The sequence below is a fragment of the Balaenoptera acutorostrata genome, chromosome 1, assembly GCF_949987535.1.
Source record: "Balaenoptera acutorostrata chromosome 1, mBalAcu1.1, whole genome shotgun sequence".
Classification (NCBI taxonomy): domain Eukaryota; kingdom Metazoa; phylum Chordata; class Mammalia; order Artiodactyla; family Balaenopteridae; genus Balaenoptera; species Balaenoptera acutorostrata.
This window is the reverse complement of record NC_080064.1, coordinates 54108454-54131230: the sequence shown is the minus strand read 5'-3', so window position 1 is coordinate 54131230 and position 22777 is coordinate 54108454. Positions and strand designations below refer to the sequence as shown.

At 37.7% G+C, this 22777-nt stretch overlaps 1 protein-coding gene across 6 annotated transcripts in view; it reads left to right on the top strand.

Annotated features, from left to right (window-relative positions):
- DOCK7 (dedicator of cytokinesis 7) overlaps positions 1–22777 on the top strand; it is a 193776-nt gene that overhangs the window by 689 nt on the left and 170310 nt on the right. For all 6 annotated transcript variants that reach the window (XR_009008674.1, XM_057548786.1, XM_057548800.1 and 3 more), the window contains exon 2: positions 21067–21172. Coding sequence is in view for 5 of the 6 variants with exons in the window: in XM_057548786.1 (XP_057404769.1) it covers positions 21067–21172 (106 nt within the window). In the remaining variant the exon portion in view is untranslated. The remainder of the gene's footprint in view (positions 1–21066; positions 21173–22777) is intronic.

Below are 22777 nucleotides of genomic sequence, written 5' to 3'. Positions count from 1 at the left end.
CGACGCGGACGCCGGGATCCCGCGGCCTGGTCGGCGGCTGGGCGGAGGGGCGGAGGGGGTTCGCGGCGGCCGCCGAGGCCTGGCGCCGCCCTCCGAACCCGGCCCTTAGCCCGCGCCTCATCCAGGGGCGCTGAGAGCCCCGTGCGCCCGCCTCCGCCGGCTCCTCGGGCCCCCGGGCCTGGAGTTCGCGGCGGCTTATTGAAGGGCGGGCGGGGGAAGCTCGTCGGCCGGGCGCTCGGCGCTTCCCAAATTCTTTGTGTCCCCACCCCCGGGCTGGCCGGGGCCCTTTCCCTCTCCCTCTCGCCGCCCACCCCCGTTGCCCCTCTGGAGGGTGCGGGGGTCCGCCCTCGTCTCCACCCCAACAAAAGATTCGGCGCGCGGCGGGCTCCCGGCCGGTGCGAGGCCGCCCCTTCTTCAAGCCTCTCACCCTTCCCAGAAATCTGACAGGAATCCTCTTTGCACCCAGGGGTCCAATTCAGAGTGGGCTCGTGCACCCAGAATCGAAAACGTACGGCCTAAATGAGAAGTTGAGAGCTTGTGGTCTGCACCTTCGGTGTCCAGCTGCCCGATCTGACGAATTGTAGGCTGGAGCTTGATCCTAGTAGCGTGTGAATGTAAACTGCGCCTGTGTTTTTCATAGCTCCAGAGAAAGATGGATGATAGGCAGTGTTCTTTATACACCGGCCCTTTGACTCGTGTTTTAGGAGTCTAGCAATGAGCAAGCGATCAAGGTTGAGGTTTCTGAGCTTTTCACCTACTTGGGGTGGGGAGGTTGCCACCTTTCTCCCCCCTAAAACTAAAAATTGAATTACGGTGGAGGATTCTAATATTTGTAGACTTTCATTGTGGAATATATCAGTGTGTATGACACTAGACATTTTTTGTATAATAAGACCATATTTCTGTTAATCTTAAGTCCTAAGAGAAGAAAGAAACATTCGAATGTATTACTTTTTCGACAATTGTATTTCTGTGACTCTGGATCTTTTTAGTTTGCTGATGTTTATTAAAGATTTTTGGACCTACCAAACAGGTCGTTTCTTAACTGCTTGAACTTCCATAGTGTTACTCTATTTTGGCACTTTTTCATTTAAAACTAACATCTCTTTCATTTAAGCTTTGTGCTTTTTTTTTTTTTTTCTTTCGAGCTTTAAAACACATATTTCATTTTCTCCTTAAGAGACAAAATAGCAAGTGCTTAAGAGCATAAGCTCAGACTGTGACCACGGGCTTAAATCCTGACTCTTATTTTCTAAGTTGGCACCTTGGCCAAATTGTTTAAGTTCTCTTAAGCTTTACTTGTCTGGAAAATGGGTAAAAAAAACGGTACCCAGCTCATAGAGTTGTTGTGAACATTAAACGGAGTAATTTGTGTAAAGGGTTTAGGACAGTGTATGGCCTTTACTAGCTCTCACGGAACACTTAACAATAATTAGTATAACCTAGGGAGCTGTGATAGACTTAATAGGAAATTATTACTTTTGTTCTTTTAAAAAATTTTTTTTGTAAAATAATGGTTTTGTTTCTGAAGGCAGTGCCATTTAAAAATAAATGTATTACTTGACATGCATGCTTAGTATTAATTTCTCTTAAACAGAACCAAAAGCTTATCTCTGAGAACATTGTGCTGATCAAGAAAGTGCACATTGGGGAGTTAGGTGTGAAATACATACAATGTCTGTTCTCCATTCATGGAATTTGTTCTCAGATAGGACATGACAAAACACAAGAAAAAAAGATAACCAGTTTTGCAAAACAACAAAAAAATTCAAATTAGTATAGCCATGTAAAGTTATAAAAGTAAGTAAGGCAATGGAAATGAAGAGACATGCATTGATTGGAGAGATACTTAGGATGTAGGCATGGCAGTGATTGATGATTGCTTGGATAAGGAAGGTGAGGAAGACTGAAGAGTCTGGGAGGACATCCAGGTTTCTGACTTGGGCAACCAGGATGGAGGCAGTTGTTGAGATAAGGGAGGACAGGAGGAAGAATGGGTGTGAGGGTGGGAAATGAGGTGGGATGGAGATGATGATTCAGTTTTGGACATGTAGATTTTGAGGTGCTCATGGAGCATTCAAAGAGAAGTGTCTATGAGGCTGTTGGTACAGGTTTAAGGTGCAGAAGAGAGATTGGGTTGGAGATCTAGATTTGGGAGTCATCAGCAAGTAGATTGTAATTAAAGCCAGAGGAGTAGATGAGATAGTTGAGGAGGAATGCACAGGCTTAATCTGGAGGGAAGACCAAGGACAGAACTGCTATAGATGATGAATTATTATCTGCTTATTGTGAATGAAAGGTACTTTCCTCCAAGTTACCAAATATGGCTGAATAATACCTCTGAATAAATTCTTGTTCTGCTTCTTAGTTTCCTACTGGGGGAAGTATAGCACAACTCTGGAGACAGACTGCCTGGTTTGACATCCTAGCACTGCCCCCCATTGTGTAAACTTGGGCGAGTTACTTCCCCTCACTTTTGCCTCATTTTCCCTATCTATAAAATGGGGTTAATAGTAGGATTCACCTTATAGGATTGTTGTAAGGATTAAATAAATCCATACGTATAAAATGCTTATGACAGTGCTTTTTAGATAATAAGTGCACAGTAAGTATCACTATTTTTTTTTTATTATTACAGGATTTATAATATGGCCTAGGACTATTATTTGGAAGTAATAATCCTTTTTATGATATACCTGTATGAACTTTGTTGCTCTGTGAAAAGCCTGTTGCTACTGGAAAACTTATTTTTCTTTTTTAAAGCTTTATGATTTTTCAGAAACCTTTACTTTGAAAAGAATTATACTGATTTCTTTTCTGGCTCAGTTATTTCCTAGTCCTTTGCATTTAGTGCTGTTATTTTTTGAGGCTGTGATTTGGTGATTTCTCAAAGCTCTTTATTCTGCATCACTGATTGTGCTACTAACCTTGGCTCATCATAGAAAAGCAGACTTCATGTCAAGTATTGCCTCTTGTCTGTTCTCCCTACATTTATGTATGTATGTATGGCTGCGTTGGATCTTTGTTGCTCTGCGTGGGCTTTCTCTAGTTGCGGTGAGCGGGGGCTATTCTTTGTTGCGGTGCACAGGCTTTTCATTGCGGTGGCTTCTCTTGGTGTAGAGCACAGGCTCTAGGCGCACGGGCTTCAGTAGTTGTGGCATGCAGGCTCAGTAGTTGTGGCTCGCGGGCTCTAGAGCACAGGCTCAGTTTAGTTGCTCCGTGGCATGTGGGATCTTCCCGGACCAGGGATCAAACTCATGTCCCCTGCATTGGCAGGCGGATTCTTAACTACTGAGCCTCCAGGGAAGTCCCTGTTCTCCCTACTTTTTGAGGACAAGGCATATGCCTTGTTAACCTTTGTAATCACGCCCTAGTATATAATAGGTACAATTTATGGAATGTTGATTGTAGATAAATGATCTAGGATTTTGTTTGGATTATTTTGTCATATCACTTGATATTCAGCTGTAATGAAGAACATTTGTGTATACTTAAAACACTTTTTACCACATTCTCATCTTCATAACCCAGGGGGCAGAATAACATAGTAAAGAAGGTAGGCTCTAGGTCACATCACCCAGGTTGAAATTCTACCTATACCAAGTAATAGCTGTGTAATTCTGGGCAGTTGATCTAACCTCTTTGTCTTGGTTTGCTCATCAGTAAAGTGGAGCTAAAAACCTCTGTAGGGTTAATTTGAGGATTAAATGAGATAATACATGTAAGACACTTAGAACTGTGCCTGAAACATAATAAGCATTCAAAAAATGTTAGCTGCTGCTATTATTCCTATATTATTTACTGTTATTTATTTATTTGTTTATTTTTATTGGGATATAGTTGTTTTAAAATGTTGTGTTAGTTTCTACTGTACAGTGGAGTTCCCTGTGCTATACAGCAGGTTCTTATTAGTTATCTATTTTATACATATTAGTGTATATATGTCAATCCCAATCTCCCAGTTCATCCCCCCCCCAACTTTCCCCCCTTGGTGTCCATACGTTTGTTCTCTACATCTGTGTCTCTATTTCTGCCTTGCAGACCAGTTCATCTGTACCATTTTTCTAGGTTCCACATATATGCGTTAATATATGATATCTGTTTTTCTCTTTCTGACTTACTTCACTCTGTATGACAGTCTCTAGGTCCATCCACGTCTCTGCAAATGACCCAATTTCGTTCCTTTTTGTGGCTGAGTAATATTCCATTGTATATATGTACTACATCTTCTTTATCCACTCCTCTGTTGATGGACATTTAGGTTGCTTCCATGTCCTGGCTATTGTAAATAGTGCTGCAATGAACATTGGGGTGCATGTGTCTTTTTGAATTATGGTTATTTACTGTTATTTATTATTCCCATAATCCAGATGCAGAACTGAGGCCTACTGAGAATGAGATTATTTGCCTTGAGCCTCAAACCCTAGTCCTCTGATTTCAGATCTTAAATTATTATTATTCGACTGTATTTTCTTGCTGCAAAATATTTTCTTCTGTGGTAGTTCTAGATTTTCTAATAGTGCTGCTATTAGTATACCAGAAGTTACCCTTGTTTTCTTAATCTTTGTTAATTTCGTATCATTTTGCTGCCTAAGGAGCAGAATTTAATGAAAGGCTTTCATCAGATCTTTATTTCCGAGGAAAATCTTACATGAGTAGGATTTCCTGGATATAGGCTTATTTATAACCTCAATTGTTTTTAGTCTTGAATCTGTTTATAACTCTGGCTGAATAGGCCCAATCTTTTAATCTACTTTGTTCAATTCATAATCTCACTCCTGATCAAAGTAAATCCTTTCCACATAGTATCAACTATTTCAGTGCTGCCTGTTTCATCACTTTGGACACATATACCACTTCCCTGACCTTCTGTTGTACTCATCTCACTAACTGTTAATGCTGAGTGTCTAACCTATTTCTTGCTCCTGAGCTGCAGAGTAGTGTTAGAGGGAGACTAGAATAGTCCAGAGTTGATCTTTTTTTAAAAAAAAAAAAATTATTTATTTGGTTGTGCCAGGTCTTAGTTGCGGCAGGCGGGCTCCTCAGTTGCGGCAGGCAGGCTCCTCAGTTGTGGCAGGTGGGCTCCTTAGTTGCGGCACGTGGGCTCCTCAGTTGTGGTATGCAAACTCTTAGTTGTGGCATGCATGTGGGATCTAGTTCCCTGACCAGGGATGGAACCCAGGCCCCCTGCATTGGGAGCGCAGAGTCTCATCCACTGTGCCACTAGGGAAGTCCCCAGAGTTGATCTTTTATTAATTAATGTCTTATCATTTGAAATGAGGCTTATTCCAAATAATTTCTCTTATTTATCATCTTTGTTTCCCTACCCCATCTTTTACCGAAAAGTTTGGGACCATACCACATGAGTCCTTCATTTTAACCTCAGCATATGACTGTCCCGACATATCGTTCAACTCTTGAGAATTAGGAAAATTTCACTTTTTTCTTTTGTTCATCACTGATTTCATGAGGTACAGTTTTTTTTTCTTTTTCTTTTTAACTTTCCCATGCTTGCCCTCCTTTCCCCTTTCCCCCTATTTTCTACTGCTTTTCAGAGCTCTTTGAGGGCTGGTCTAGGTCTTTTTATCTCCAGTGCTTAGCACAGAAACTGTGTAAACTGGACGCATAAGAAGTGTAGGCATGAACACCACCCTGCCACCTTGGAGCATCTTTCATTGCCTCACAACAAGGTCATGGCTGATCTAGTCCCTCCCTCCTCTAATTCAAACGTGTTACAAATGAAGTCTCCCTAAAACACAGCTTTTATCCTGGCATTCTTATGTTCAAAAATATAAACGTAGTGGCTTCTTATGGGGTTAAATCCAAACTCCTGCTTGCATTTTAGTCATCTATAATCTGGTCCTTCTCTTGTTGCTTATTCTCTAGCTTACATTTTGGACTAGTCAGTCTGGTGTTTTCACTTTACCCCCACAAATGCTCTGCTCATTTCCATCTCTATAACTGTTCTGTTGTTTTTTTTTTTTTATATATCCTGCCTCTCCTTTTCTAAATCTTAGCCTTTGCTTCAGAGCACTCCAAGCTGCTGTCCTGACATTTGGGATAACCATTTCCTTGCTTTTCTTTATTTTTACTACCTATGAATGCATCCCTAAGCAATATAATTTTTTATTTTTGAATTCATTTAAATAGAATCACACTGTATGTTTGTCTGCTTTTCTGTCTTACTTCTTTTGCTCAAAATTATATCTGTGAGATTCAGCCATGATGTTACAAGCAGTTGAAGTTCATTCATTTTCGTTGCTTTATATTATTTCATTGTATAAATATACCACAATTTTCCATTCTACAGTAGATGGACATTTGGGTTGTTTCCAGTTTTTGACTATTAGAAACAGTGTTGCTGTGAGCATTCCTGTACATATAGTCTGGTACATATGTTCATGAGTTTTTCTATGGTATACTCAGGTGTGGAATTGCTGGGTTTTTATTGCTTGTCCTAGCAGTTTTATTTATCATCAAGTTTATTAGGCAATGCCAAACTGTTTTCTAAGATAGTTGTGGAAATTTACACTCCCACAATGTTGCTTTGCATAGTTACCATCACTTGGTATTGCCAACTTTTTCATTTTGCCTATCTGGTGGATGCGTGATGCTATCTTATTGTAAAAGTTTTAGTACATATTTACTTGATAACTAATGAGATTGAGCCCTGTTTTGTATGTTTATTGACCATTTGAATTTACTCTTTTGTAAGTTGCCTAATTAAATAGTTTGCCATTTTCCTTCCTTGTTTTTTCCCTTTGGATTGTTTTTTTCTTATTGATTTGTGTGAGAACTTTATATGTATTCAGTAGATTAATCATTTATTGATTATATGTTTGCAAATATCTTTTCCTACACTGTGGTTTGTTTTTTAATCCTTTTTATAGAGTCTTTTACTTTTTTTTTTTTTTTCTTTTTTGGGCTGCACGTTGCGGCATGTGGGATCTTAGTTCCCTGACCAGGGATCGAACCTGGGCCTCCTGCAGTGGAAGCGTGGAGTCTTAACCACTGGGCAGCCAGGGAAGTCCAAAATGGAGTCTTTTGAAAACTAAGTTTTAATGCAGTATATCAGGATTTTTTTTTTAATGTTTAGTATTTTGGGGGTCTTGTTTAAGAAATATTTTATTCTCTGAGGTCATTAAGATATTCATCTGATTTATAATAAACTTTGTAATTACCTCCTTTGTGTTTAGGTTTATATTCCACCTGGACTTGATATGTGTATGGTGTGAAATTTTAATTTTTTCAGAATGGATTCTCCTTTCCCCATTGATCTGTCCTGCCATGTCTGTAATAGATGTGTGTGTCCTTATTTGTGGGTCTTTTTTTTTTTATAAATTTATTTATTTATTTTTGGCTGAGTTGGGTCTTTGTTGCTGCGCGCAGGCTTTCTCTAGTTGCGTTGAGCGGGGGCTACTCTTCGTTGTGGTGCGCGGGCTTCTCATTGCGGTGGCTTCTCTTGTTGCGGAGCACGGGCTCTAGGCGTGCGGGCTTCAGTAGTTGAGGCTTGTGGGCTCTAGAGCGCAGGCTCAGTAGTTGTGGCACACGGGCTTAGTTGCTCCGCAGCATGTGGGATCTTCCCGGACCAGGGATTGAACCCGTGTCCCCTGCATTGGCAGGCGGATTCTTAACCACTGTGCCACCAGGGAAGCCCTGTGGGTCTTTTTATGGGCTCTCTATTTTGTCCCAGTGGTCTGGTTATACATCTTTTCACTAATTATAAACAATTTTCAATATAATAAGTTTTGGAATTTGGTAGAATATCTCCTCCCAACTTAAAAAAAAGTGTCTTAGCTGCTCTTAGCTTTTTGAATTTCCATGTATATTTTAGAATCTACCAAAAACAAACAAAAAACTCCCAAATCCTATTAGAATTTGATTGGGATTGCATTGACTCTGTACATCAATTTGGGGGAGAAATGACATTCTTATAATACTGATTCATGGTTGTGGTGTATCTCTCCATTTATTTAGGTCTTCTTTATATCACACAATGAAATTTTGTAGTTTTCTCTGTAAGGTTCTTGCATATCTTTTGTTAGATTTATCCTTAGGTATATAACAATTTTGTATCAGCTATATACCTTGCTAAACTCTTGTTAAATCTAAGAATGTATCTGTGGATTCCTTTGTATTTTCTTTTTCTTTTTTTAAAAATTTTTACCAAAGTTTAATAATAATCCTTGATTCTTCAAAATGGGCACAGGCTTTTCAACTCTGGACAGTCCTCAGGTTACACAATAGCTTTGTGGGACTGATTCAACCAGAACTATTATGCTTTCTCAGGAAAACACAAGGTCAGTCTTTTTTAGGAGACCTTATATTCCAGCTCCATACTTGAGAAACTCCTGGTACAGGATAGACTGAACAAAGCTGAGGGGGAAGATCAGGCTGCAGTCAACCTACTTACTCTCCTGTGGCCTTTATATTTTCCATGTAGACAGCCGTATCATCTGAAAATCAAGAATTTTTGTTTTTTCTTTTCCAAACCTTGTAACTGATTTATTTTTTTGTGTTGGTCTGCAGGCTATTACCTTGCATTACTGTACAGATTTTTACTACCATTTCTATTCAACATTGTGTTAAAATTGAGCATCCTCATTTTGTTTATAATCTCAAAGGGAAAGCTTTCTGTGTTTCACTTAATATGAGGCCTGGTGATTACTGTAGGTTTTTTGTAGGTACTCTTTTAGTCTGGGTTCCCTAGAAAATAGAGATTGAAACAAGGATTAAGAGTTGAGGCTTGGACTTCCCTGGTGGCACAGTGGTTAGGAATCCACCTGCCAATGCAGGGGACACGGGTTTGAACCCTGGTCTGGGAAGATCCCACAGGCCGCGGAGCAACTAAGCCAATGCGCCACAACTACTCAGCCTGCGCTCTAGAGCCCGTGAGTCACAACTACTGAAGCCCGTATGCCGCAACTGCTGAGCCCGCATGCTGCAACTACTGAAGCCTGAGCGCCTAGAGCCCATGCTCCACAACAAGAGAAGCCACCGCAATGAGAAGCCCACACACCGCAATGAAGAGTGGCCCCCGCTCGCCGCAACTAGAGAAAGCCCGTGCACACACAGCAACGAAGACCCAACGCAGCCAAAAAAAAAAAAAAAAAAAAAATTGAGGTTTTTTCTGAGAGGCATAATCCCAGGGCATTAAAAGAGAAGAGGGAGGTGAAGAGAAGGATAGGAAACAATGTAAGGTGATACCTTATCTTGTTGGCCACTGCTTCACAAAGAGCTAGAGAGAGATCGTTTGCCAGGTGTGCATGCTTGGCCACACAGGATATCTTTAGACAGAGGAACAGTTCCTTAGATGTGTAGATGGGACTGTGGAAGAAGAGGAAATTTATCTACCTGCTTTTCTCCTGCATCCTGTTTTCCATTAGTCAATTCAGTCTCCACAGAGAGTTAGTTCCCTTTAGTTTCCGGGATGCATCTTTTGGGCCCCTTTGGCAACCGCTTGAAATGTCTCTGCTTTTTCAGTGGCCTTTTACAGAAGAGACTTTTTGGTTGCAAGTGACAGAAACTCAAATCAGATTAATTTGCACATATAAAAAAGTGCTGACTCATATAACTGAGTACATTGGGTCCAGGGATACAGGTGATGTTAGCAGGCCTCTTATCTTCATGTCTTGGCTAGATTTTCTACAAAATTGTAACAAAATGGTTACAATGAGAACTGACAGCCCCAGGCTCAAATCCTACAAGTTTAGTTGTGGCAGAAAAGATCCAGGAACTCAGTTATTGGTCTGGCTTGGATCACATGTCCTTCCTTGAACCAATTACTGTGTTTAGGGATATAGGGGATTCTGACCAGTCCTGGGTCATATTTCCTGTATGGTTTGGGGGAGAGATGTGATGGTGTCAGCAACACCCAATCTCAAGGAATGAGTTCCTTATCAAAAAGGAGTTTCTAACCAAAAGAAGGAGAGTCAGAGTGCTGGTCCCCAAAACAACTGATATTCTTTAAAATTAGTCATTTGAAGTTGTGTAGCATCACTATAATCATTTAAATATATAGCTGTATAGTCACCTCTACTACCTGCTAAAATTTAAATGTAACTGGGGAAATACAGAAAGCAAACAAAACCAGGTTAACCTGATGCCAGCTGTGGATCCCCTGTCTCTTAACTTTGTTGAGCTGTCACCTTAATGCCAACTCAGCGCCTCCCAAGGAGGTCTACTTGGTTCTTGTTTTTTGGCTTTCCCATGCTTCTTTCTGCACCTGCACTGCTGCATCATCATGAGGTGTTCCATGTTTGTCCTGTGACACCAGAAAACTGAACTCCTTCACTCATATCAGTCTTTTAATGATTTTCATAAACTTTGCTAAAGATACAGGGATGGTAGTAAGGAGCCTCAGAGTCCAAAACTTTCTTAGTGACTCCACTCCAACTCTCCTCTTTTTCCTGTCACCATCATTCTTTCTCTGACTATAAGCAATTTCTTACCCTTATCTTTTTTTTTTTTTTTACTTACCCTTATCTTCACAGAGTAGTTCCAACCATATCCAAGCTCTTTTTGTTTTTTAAAAAGACCACTTTATAGAGGTATACTTTACATACCGTACAGTTAATTCATTTTAAGTGTACCATTCAGTGATTTTTAGGAAATTTATGAAGTTGTGAAACCATCACCCACAATCCTGTTTTAGAGCATTTTCATCCCCCCCAGAACCCGTTGTGCCAGTTTGTAGTCACTCCCTAGTTCCACTCCAAGCCCCAGGCAACCACTAATATACTTTATGTCTGTCTCTCTCTCTCTAGATTTGCCTTTTCTGAACATACCATATAAAGGGAATCATACAATATGTGGCCTTTTGTGTCTGACTTCCTTCACTTAGCATTACATTTCAAGGTTTGTCAAGTAGTAGCATGTATCAGTACTTGTGAAGTGGCATTTCATTATGGTTTTGATTTGCATTTCCCTAATGATTAGTGATGTTTTTCTTGTGCTTATTAACCATTTACATATCTTATTGGTGAAATATCTATTAAAATCGTCTGCTCATTTTTAAATTAGATTATTTATCTTGTTTTTGAGTTGTAAGAGTTCTTTATATGTTTTAGATACAGGCCCTTTATTAGATATATGATTGGCAAATATTTTCTCCCTGTCTGGTTTGCTTTTCTATTTTCTTAATGGTGAATTTTGAAGCACAAAGATTTACATTTTGATGAAGTCCAATTTATTAATTTTTTTCTTTTTATGGATCATGATTTTGGTGTTGTTATCTAAGACTCTGCTTAATTCATACTCAAGAAGATTTCCTTCTCTGTTTTCTTCTAGAAGTTTTTATAGTTTTAGCTCTTACTTTTGGTTTATGATCCATTTTGCATTAATTTTTGTGCATGGTGTGAGAAGGGGTCTAAATTCATCTTTTGTATATGAATGTTCAGTTGTTGTAACACTCTTTGTTGAAAAGACTGTCCTCTTATCATTGAATTACCTTGATACCTTGTTAAAAGTCATTGATCTGTATGTCTGTCCTTACAGTATCAAACTGTTCTGATTACTCTTATTTTACAGTAAAATTTGATAGCTGGAAGTGTAAGTCCTTCAACTTTTTTCTTCTTTTTCAAAATTGTTTTGCCTATTCTGGATTTTTTGCATTTCTGTAAACATTTTAGGATCAGTATCAACATGAATTTTACCAATTTCTGCAAATATTCTTTTGGGGTTTTGACGGGGATTACATTCAATATGTAGATTAGTTTGGGGAGAATTGCCATCAACAATATTAAGTCTTCAAATCCACGAACACAGGGCTTCCCTGGTAGCGCAGTGGTTAAGAATTTGCCTGCCAATGCAGGGGACATGAGTTCGATCCCTGGTCCGGGAAGATCCCACATGCCGCGGAGCAGCTAAGCCCCTGCGCCACAACTGCTGAGCCTGCACTCTAGAGCCCGTGAGCCACAACTACTGAGCACGCATGTCACAACTACTGAAGCTCGTGCGCCTAGAGCCTATGCTCCGCAACAAGAGAAGCCACCGCTCACCGCAACTGGAGAAGCCCGCACGTGGCAACAAAGACCCAATGCAGCCAAAAAAAAAATAAATTAATTAAATAAATAAATTTTAAAAAAATCCATGAACACAGACTGTCTCTTCGTTTATTTCGAGCTTTTTTGATTTCTCTTAGTAAAGTTTTAAAGTTTTCAGTGTGCAAGTCTTATACTTCTTTTGTTAAATCTATTTCTAAGTATTTTATTGTTTTTGATGCTATCATGAATGGAATTAAAGAATTATTTTTGGTTAGTTTGTTGCTAGTTTATAGAAATACAATTGATTTTTGAATATTGAATTTGTATCTTCTGACCTTCCTGAACTCATTTATTAGTTCTAGTAATTTTTGGTGGATTCCTTAAGATTTTCTGCCTACAGGATATATTGTCTGTGCGTAAAGATAGTTTTATTTCTTCCTTTCCAATCTTAATGCCTTTAATTTCTTCCCTTTCCTTCCCTCCTTCCCTCCCTCTTTTCCTCCCTTTCCTTTCTTCCTCCTTCCCTCCCTTTCCTTCCCCCCTCTCTTCCTTCTCTCCATTTTTCCTTCCTTCCTTCCCATATTCCACTGGCTGGATCCTGCAGTGTAGTGTTGAATAGAAGTGGTGAGAGTACACATCCTTGCTTTCTTTCCCGTCTAAGGAGGAAAGCATTTCACCATTAAGTATGATGTTATTTGTAGGCAGATGCTGTAGGAAAGGGAAGGAGGGGATGAAAATTTGAGAAGTATTTAAGACTTAGGATGAACAGAGTTTAGCAACTAATTGTATACAGTTTACACCAGGATATAATTTGTATGTTTGTGGGTAAGGAGATTCTGGCTTTATTTTTATGAAGTAGAGTGGAGCTAAGGATATGTTTATTTCCTTTTGGGAGGATTGACTTTTTACAGTAGAGGTTTTTTTCCCTTCAGTTTTCTTTTTAGTTGCCAATTTCAGATCAGTGTTAATTTTTTCAAATGCTAAATTTAAAAATCTTTTTTCTGTAGTTATAACTTAATATGTTCCATGAAGTAGGGAACATTATTATCACCATGTTTTAGTTGAGGAAATTGAGATATAGTGAAATGCTGTAGATCAGAATGATGGTGACTTCCAAGTCTCCTTAATCCAGTGTTTTCTAAATCTTTAACTTAAATGTTATCCCAAAATAACGTCAGATGGGATACATGAGTCATCTGACATCTTTTTTTTCTTCGTCCTCCCCCAAAAGGAACTATGTCGTAAATGTTAAGTGTATTATAGAGAAGGATTATTTCTGTTCTTTGGTTTCACAAATCAACCTGTATGTGTTTTTGTTTTCTTGGGGTTTTAGTGGTTACTGGTCTACTCTGGACCTTAATTCCTAAAGAATTCAACACAGGATAACTTACAAATGACAGTGCCTCAGATGGGAGTTTTATTTAGCCATCCGTGAAAGAGAAACAGATCATAGCAGTGGTGGTAGTTATTATAGTGTTCCTATTAATATCTTGGTGTATACTACAGACATTTTCACTGGGCATCTTTAACTGACCTCCTGGTTAGGTTCTGGAGAATAGAGAAATAATATAAACTGTAACTAGAATTATTTACCTTTGGAAACTTGCTTCCATGGAAAGAGGCCTTGGGAGTTTTATGGATCTGAATTCAAACCCTGCCTTTACCTTTCATAAGTTACTCTATTTTTCAAGTTTATCTAAAAATATCTATTTTTTTCTTACTATAAAATAATATATGGTACTGCAGAAAATGTGGAAATACAAAAGGCCCAAAAGATAAAATAAAAATCACCCATAATTCTTGATTTAGACAAAAATCTCTCAGTGGAGCTTACATTCAAGCGATGATCTTTGCGAAGACTAGAAATAGCTTAAATGTCTACCAGTAGAGACTGGTTAAATATGTTGCAGTTTATTCATTTTATGGACTCTATATCAGATAAAAAGGAGAACAGTGGTTAAGAGTGGGGGCTCTCAGTTGAGACCTTAGTGCTATTCGTTATTGGTTCTATGACCTGAACATCTTAAAACTTCAGTATGCTGGTATAGTGCCTACTTCATGAGTTCTTCTGAAGATTAAATGAGGTATATCAAATTTAACACTTTTATGTGTATCTGGCACATTGTAAATGCTTGATAAATATTGCTAGAATATTATTATTAATTTTATGTTCTGATATGGAAAGATTCCTAAGATATATTAAGTGTATATGTAAGATATTAAGAAAAGGTTATGTATGATGTTATATGTCATATTAAAAAATGAGGATTTCTTATATACACACTGATGTACACACATCTTTTTCTTGAAGGACACCTAAGAAAATACTCAGTGGTCATATGTGGGGAATAGGGTTGGGGATTGGAAATGGTAGAGAGTTATACCTTTTGTTTTTACTTCTTTGTGAAGTTTGAATTTTTAATACCATGTACATTTTCCTTTTATTTACTTTTTTAATCATTTTTTTAAAAGATGTCTTCCTTTATCAAGTTGTTTTGTCTTTTCTCCATACTGGAAAATCTTATTCTCTCCATACTGGAGAAATCTTATTTTCTCTGCTTTTCATAGTAAGTTTATTTACATAATTGTAGAGCTTGAATGTAGTTCTAGAACCAGCCCTTTGCAGATATGCTAAAGATGTATTAGAGAATACTTTGAGATAAGTAAACATGTTATCTTGTTAAAACATTGCTAAAAAAGAAAAGTTTCACATAGAATAGGAGAGCATTGTGTTTCAGGAGGAGTTTTTTTTTTTCCTTCAGTAGTAGTTTTTAAACTTTACCAGTTAACAAATGGGATAGTAATGATGTCAGCTAGGCTCTTAAAGAAAAGGTTTTACACGTGTAGAACTCTTACGTTGATTCAGATTTTTTCCCCCAGCAAACACTTACCTGATTACTTGACAGTAATAGATAAAAAGGCATACTTCTTGTCTCTTTCCAATCAATTAGAAAGCAACAATACTTATAGATTAATTTCCTCTGAAAGGCATTTGGAAAGTCCATATACTAGGTAGTCTCTTAAGTTCGTCCTTTTCCCTTACCTCCTTTTCTCTCTCTCCACTACACCTGTCTCTCCATTCCTCTTTCTCCGCCCCCCCCCATTGTCTTGTCTTAGACATCGAGGATGTAAAGATTAATAAAATGTAGTTCCTGCACTCAAGAAGTTCCTATCAATTGTTCCATTCTAGCATTCTTATTGAACTACTTTTCTGGGGGGAAGAATTATGAATTTCACTATAGTCTCATTTTTTTCACTTCAGCTTTTTAAACATTTTTTAAGCACCCAGAGTGTGCTAGGCACTCTGCTGGAGGGTGCAAAGGTAAGTAAAGCTAATCGCTTAGTTCCTTGCAAGGAGATAGGTAAATAGATTTCAGAACAATTTGATAGGTGCTATGACTAAGGCACTGCTCGGTTATCACAGTGAGGTAGTTCTTGATAGGAAAGTGGCACCAGACAGAGTTAAAAAATGTACGTTTTCTTTAATGGCAGAAATTAGCCTGCTTTGAGACATTTATACAAAAAAAGAGACATAGCGTACTCCTATCAGAAGTAAAGTTTCCTGTCCTCCTTCATCCCTCAAGGAGGTTGCAAAGGTACCTCTGAAGAGGGAGAGTGTGCCAGGCCTGAGAAGCCGTATTCTTGATACTTCACCACACCTTTTTTTTTTGTCCACCATACTTTTACATCTGTGGGTCGCATTGCTACTATTCTAGAAAAACCTACTTTGCAGTTTATGTGCTTCTATCAGAGAGAATGTTTACAAACATTAGGCTTTCTCACTGCTGAAATCAAACTCTGTCAGCAAGGCCAGGTTCTTATTCCACCATAGAAAGCAGTCTGGCTAGTCTGCTGCCCGTCTGAACTAGCCTCCTGGAAGCTCCACTTCCTTGAATGAATGCGGATGAACACAAAATGCTTTGAAAGCACAGAGGACGAGTGTCTAACCTGAGGAAAACAGGGCAGAAGTAATCAGGCAGGGGTATGTGGAGGGTATGATATACTTCTTGAAGAGCATTTGGCACATCTGTATTCCATATTTAGTTTGCTGGTTTTCTCTGTTAAGGCAGAGTAACAATAATTGAAGTGTTTTCAGCTAAATTATAGACATCATTTGCATCTCTAAAATATAAGGACATTTCCCTCCATTATTATAATACTGTTTTCCCACATTAAAAAAAACACTGATTCTTAATTATGTAATACCTTGTCCATGTTCAAATTTCTCATTATCCCCAGAAATGTCTTTTATAGCTGGTTTGTTCAAATCAGGATCCAGTTAAGGACCATTCATTGCATTTGGTTATATCTCTTAAGTCTTTTCTTCCCTTTTTGAGTAGACTTTAATTTTTAGTCTTAAGTCTTTTTTATGCTAAAACTTAGCCCACTGCCTATATTTATTTATTCATCACATTGACTTGTTGAAGAGACTTGACAGTATAGAATGAGCTTTCTTCTGGTTTTTGTCTGATTGCTTTTTTTTTTAGTATTGTTAACACTGTTCTCTGTGTTTCTTGTAATCAATGTTAGATATACAGGTTTGATTCAGTTCAGGTTAAACATTTGTGGCACAAATACTGGAAAGGTGATACAGTGTTGCATTTCTTTAATCTATCGTTTTCTCTATTTTGCTTCTTTTGGTCTTTAATACCAACTATACACAATGGTAGAACTGTGATTCAATCCGTCAGTCATCAATCATGGACTTGGATAGTCACAGCATTGGAGTATCATCTGTTCTTGTCCTTTTTCTTTTGGGGAGTTTTAGCTAGCCCTTTCTTGCCTTGTCTCTGATATGTGCCCTTACCTGGTATATTCCCTTACACTCAGGGACACCCCTGAGTTCTGTGTTTAATATAAACAGTGCCAGTTCCAAGAGATCTTATTCTCTTATTTGCATATTACATTGCAGATATTTTTTTGTCACTTTATAGGAGTAGCTCAACTAACCTCTTTTATTTTAGTCTAAACTCTCCTTACTCATCTTTACTCAGGTGTTTCTTCTGGTCCCATAAAGAATGACTAGAGATGAGAGAGGCCCAGATTGGCCTTGGGACGTTCTGGAAATCATGGTCGATGGGGCATCTGAAAGTGGGACGAGGTTAGAGGAAAGGTTAAATGCAACATAATTTTCCCTCAGGATGTGGATCCTTTGTTGGTTATTTCTAATATCCCATGGTGAACGGCCTTAGCGAGTGCTTTCTTTTGTAAAAACTGTAATGCATGCTGACATAGTGAGGGAGCTTACGGAAATGGAGAGAGTTGGTAAGGAGTTAAATAGGTCAAATATTGGATCATGTGCTTTTGGAAGAGGAAGAAGATATTCTGCTATTATAATTTAAGAGTGTAAGTAACTATGGAATTTTTGACCTACTCTTCTTTCCACTTTGCAGTTAATACTAATAGCTTATTAGAAGTAAAAAAGACTTCCTTGTATTGCTTTACTATATGAGCTTCATTAGGAGTAGGAAAAATTGTTATTAAAAAAGTAATCTGTGATAAAGGATTTTAATTGATATCAGGTACTGTTATTCCTGATAACAGTTTATTCATTACATTTCTTGTCTTGCATACTTTGGACCATAATATGGTTAAGAGATACTGTTTTTTTAATTTGGGAAAATTTCCTCACTTACCATTGAGGAAATCTTTTCATGCAGAGGGTCTCAGTATAAATACATCCTTTGTCTGGGTTGCAGATGGTTTTATTGCCATTATAGCTAAGTTTGGAAATGGTTCTTATTTCAAATTATTGCTGATTTTCTCTTTGGGGGAAATTATGTCATGTATAAATAAGACAAATATGTGTAATGTGGGGATTATCCTTTGTATGTCTCTGTTATTAAATGAAAGATTGTTATTAAATGAAAGATTGTCTCTTTTTGAAGTAATCATATTTTAAATTTTGTTTCACTTTTTAACATTTTCTGAAATCAGAGTATGTCTTTCAATTAATTGATAGTGTATTGCTTAATTAGCAAGGTTTTTCTTTCTTAGTGTACCTGAAGTAATAGCAAGTCTTAACAGTTACTGAGATCTTGAACTTGGTCAAATATAGCAGTTTACAATTCAGATTACTTGTGGTTTAGCCCCAGAAACACTGAGAAACAGAAGCACTGAGGTAGTGCTGAGGTTGGTAGACTGAGTTGAGTAGCACCGAGGAAGATAGACACAATACTTGTTCTCTGTCTCTCTCTCTCTTTTTAAAAGCTTTTTCATATTTTCATCTCAGTCTTGACAACAGGATCAGGAGATTGTAAAGCCTTTAAACCAAACATAATAATGAACATTCACAGTGTATAGGCTTCATTAAAAGCCTAAGGGGAGTCATAAACTGCAGTGAATGTTCCTGTCCTCTCACATCCAGACGCTTTACAGAATTTGCCCTTTGCCCTCTCCTCAATCTGTATCCTCCTTCAAAGGTTACATTCCTTCTTTAGCTTTCATCTCTAACCTCTAATCGTTTCTTCCTGCTCTTCTCTTCCTCCCTTGTCTGTTCTTAGTCTTTTTTATTTATTTACTTATTTTTTAAAAATTAGTAGACTTTTTGGGAGAGCAGTTTTAGATTTACAGAAAAGTGGAAAGTACAGAGAGTTCCCATGTTTACTTCCCAACCAAGTTTTCCCTTTTATTAAGATCTTGGATTAGTATGATACATTTGTTATAATAGATAAGCTAATATTGATACATTATTATTAACTAAAGTCCATAGATTACATTAGGTTTACTGTGTGTTGTATATTCTATAGGTTTTGACAAATGTATAATGATATGTATCCATCATAGTAGTAGTATCATAGAGAATAGTTTCACTGCCCTAAAAATCCCTGTGCATTACTTATTCATCTCTTCCTTTTCCTCCTTCTTCCAACCCCTGGCAACCACTGTTTTTCACCCCTCCATAGTTTTGCCTTTTCCAGAATGTCATATAGGTGGAATCATACAGTATTGTATCCTTTTCAGATGGGCTTCTTTCACTTAGCAGTATTCTTTTAAGGTTCTTCCGTGTCTTTTTCAGCTTGATAGTGCATTTCTTTTTACTGCTGAATAATATTCCATTGTATGGATGTACCATAGTTTGTTTATCCATTTACCTATTGAAGGATAAGTTTCCAAGTTTTGGCAATTATGAATAACAAATTAGCCTTTTATAAAACACAAATATGATCTAAAGTACTTCAGGTCACCTGTAAAGAAAAAGTTGAGCTAATTCAGTATCTTGAGCCTTAAAAAATGATAACTCTTTCACCTTTCTATCAGAAATTTCTAACTGAGTGGTCACCTCCTAGCGGTGCTCAAGAGATGTGTGTGGAGTGATTGAAGATGAAAAAAGTTAAGGGAGTATGGAAGAGAAGAAGGAGGCTCAAGATTATATCATATATTTGGATAATTTTTGGAAAATGAAATTGTCTAGAAATTCAGCTGGAAATTTGAATGGGCACGAAGATAGATGTTCAGGGCTCTGAATTTAACCATTAATTTGAGAACACTCCAGAACAGAAGTATCATCAAGCTGGCCCAGAATCGAAGGCAGTAGGCCTGTTTCACTTTACGTTCAATGGAATGATAGGAAGAAGGTAGGGTTTATTTTTTGGAAAAGAGTAAAAGAACAAAAGGCAAGGTTTATAAAATAGAGAAGTGACCAGTTGATGATCATAGGGTGGAGGTTAGATATTGACATCAGGAAAATAATTGTACAAAATCTATTGATAGTTGTCTTTATTTTGTGTTCTTTAGTTACATTTTTTACTTAGTAAAAATGTTACTAATGTGAGGAAGTTATTTAATTACTGGATTTAAGACTCGCTAAATATTTTGGTTTATAATTTTGTGAAGTTTAAGGAATATAGAGCTTAATGAGCTACAAAGTCATTTAAATGTCTAAAATATTTTTGTTTTAGAAATATTTATTTATTTATTTGGCTGCGCTGGGTCTTAGTTGTGGCACGAGGGATCTTCGTTGCCAGTGCGTGCGGGATCTTTTAGTTGTGGCGTGTGGGATCTAGTTCCCTGACGAGGGATGGAGCCTGGCCCCTCTGCATAGGGAGCGCGGAGTCTTAACCACTGAACCACCAGGGAAGTCCCTAGAAATGTTATTTAGTAAATTTGAAGTACTAGTATGCTCCCAAGGGTCAACAAGCAGCTTGAAATCGTGGAACTTCCTAAACTTTAATCCTGTTTCAAATAAGGATTTACTGGTCAAGTTATGTTATGGTAATGCCTTTGTGGTTTACTTCATTTGTCAGTAATACTATATATTCCATAGGACTAAATATACATTTCTCTGTTTTAAGTGCCACATGCTAAATATTTTAGGGAAAATAGCAATGAATGAAACCATTGCCTCTGTTTGTATAGGGCATACATGAATGTGGAAAAAATAACTAGGAAGGAGGAAAATGCAAGTTAGGTTATGATAAATGCTCTAAGAGTTTTTAAGAAGGGTGGTATTTTAGCTGTGGTGAGTCAAGAAGCTTGTATGGAAGTCCTGCCATTTGAGTTTTACCCCTAAAACTAGTTAAGAGTTGAATTTGTGGATACAGGAGAGAAAACAGCATTCTAGGAAGCAGTTTATGTTCATTGAGAAGAATTTGGGAAGGGATATGTAAGGCTGAAAAGGTGATTAGAGTCAGATTATGGAAAGCCATTAATGCCAGAGTATAAAGACAATTTTTATTAGTTAAGTAAAAATAGGGAATAGTTTTCTGGGGCATGAATATTGTTTATAAAGTATTTTGAATTAATTTTATATCCTTAAAATATATACACATTAATATATACATCTTATTGTAGCTTCCAGCTCTATCATAAACCAAAGTATCAATATGTTCCCTGAAATGCCATATACAAAAAAAAGCCTTATGTAAGTTGGCTATAAGTGTTGTACCCTATATCAGCATTGTAAAGATTGTCTACTGTAATTATAAGCAGTATTTACCAAAATATCTTATAAATTTATAGCCTTATTGATGTGCTGAGATTTTGTTGTTCTTTAGATGAGTTTTTAAAATTCTTAGCTTTCTCCCATTTTAAGTTAGTTTGTTTTCTTTTTAAAAACAATGTTCTTGCTTTTTTGTTGTAGAACTGTGGCTGCTGAAGTTAGGAAGCAGATCTCTGGACAGTACAGTGGTTCTCCCCAGCTGCTCAAAAACCTCAACATTGTTGGCAGTATATCCCATCATACCACAGTAAGTAGCATATTTAACATATGGTATGTTACTGTGTAATTCTGACTAGGCCATGAAAAAATAGTGGAAAGATAAGAGCCAGTAGATTGGGTTCCATCACTACTCTCATTAACAACCTTATTTGTTGCTATCTCACTCTTTTCTGAAATTTGAGTCAGAGGAGGTTGGGAGGTGTTATAGAAGTGTTGATTTCCTAGTCAACTCTGAAACTTTACATTCAGGATTTAATCAACTCTGGAATTTTGCAGTTAGAACTTCCCAGACCCAAGGTGATTCATACATGAAAATTCAGGAATCTATTCTAAAAATAATAGGTACTGAAGTAAATGTTAAATAATTATGTAGATTCATAGTATTATCTATCTCCTTTAATAGAAAGGAATGTATAGTTATTGAATTATTGCTTTAAGCCAGGTGCTATGTCAGAGATATAAATATATGTTTTCTTATTCAAGAGGCTGGCATGAAGATAATCAATTTTGATAAAAAACTGATACTTATTAGTTATAGTAGGAATATGAATTAAAAACATGCTCCATTTGTCAAAAACTGAAAAAGTAATTAAGAGTGACTTGGGTGAAGTTGTATTAACACTTTCTGTTTAGTTATGAAATGGTACCAATTATTGAACAAACATCATATGCCAGAGCATAATAGTTTGATTGACTTGTAGTGACATGTTTATAATGTTTGTGTTATTAAAATTTTAAAACATGGAGTTTACTTTTAACAACAGTAACATACTGATTGGAGAAATTTTAGAATATATAGATTTCTGGATGGTGTAAATGTACATGGAGATGATCCTTCTAATACCCTCTTAGTGTCTTCAACTCCTCTTTTCAACTGATTTCCTGCATTCTGTGTTACACCTTAACTATTCACTTCCATAGTCATCTCTGGATTTAGTCATTATGAATAACCATAAGCCTCCTGTAATCTCAGTTTTATGTTTCCTATTCTCTTAATACCACTTCTTATCTTTCTTGCTCTCTTGTTCTGGCGCTCTGACTTCAACTGTCCTTCAACACCACTGAGACCTAGAATTTGTGATCATACTAACTTTTTTGTGTCTCTCACCCCTTGATGTCCTCTTTTCTCTCCTTAGCAAACTTAAATTATTTGTTGGTCATTATAATTACTCTTTTGCGTATACTCTTGGCTTCCTTAACTTCTTCTCATGTCATTTGCACTACCTCAGTGCTGTTTAAATCCAACCTTCTGGGGCTTCCCTGGTGGCGCAGTGGTTGAGAATCTGCCTGCTAGTGCAGGAGACACGGGTTCGAGCCCTGGTCTGGGAAGATCCCACATGCCACGGAGCGGCTGGGCCCGTGAGCCACAGCTGCTGAGCCTGCGCGTCTGGAGCCTGTGCCCCGCAACGGGAGGGGCCGCGATAGTGAAAGGCCCGCGCACCGCGATGAAGAGCGGTCCCCGCACCGCGATGAAGAGTGGCCCCCACTTGCCGCAACTAGAGAAAGCCCTCGCACGAACCGAAGACCCAGCACAGCCAAAAATAAATAAATAAATTAATTAAATAAATAAAAAAAATTAAAAAAAAAAAAATCTCAGTTAAATCCAACCTTCTGCTTACTTCATACCTGTACT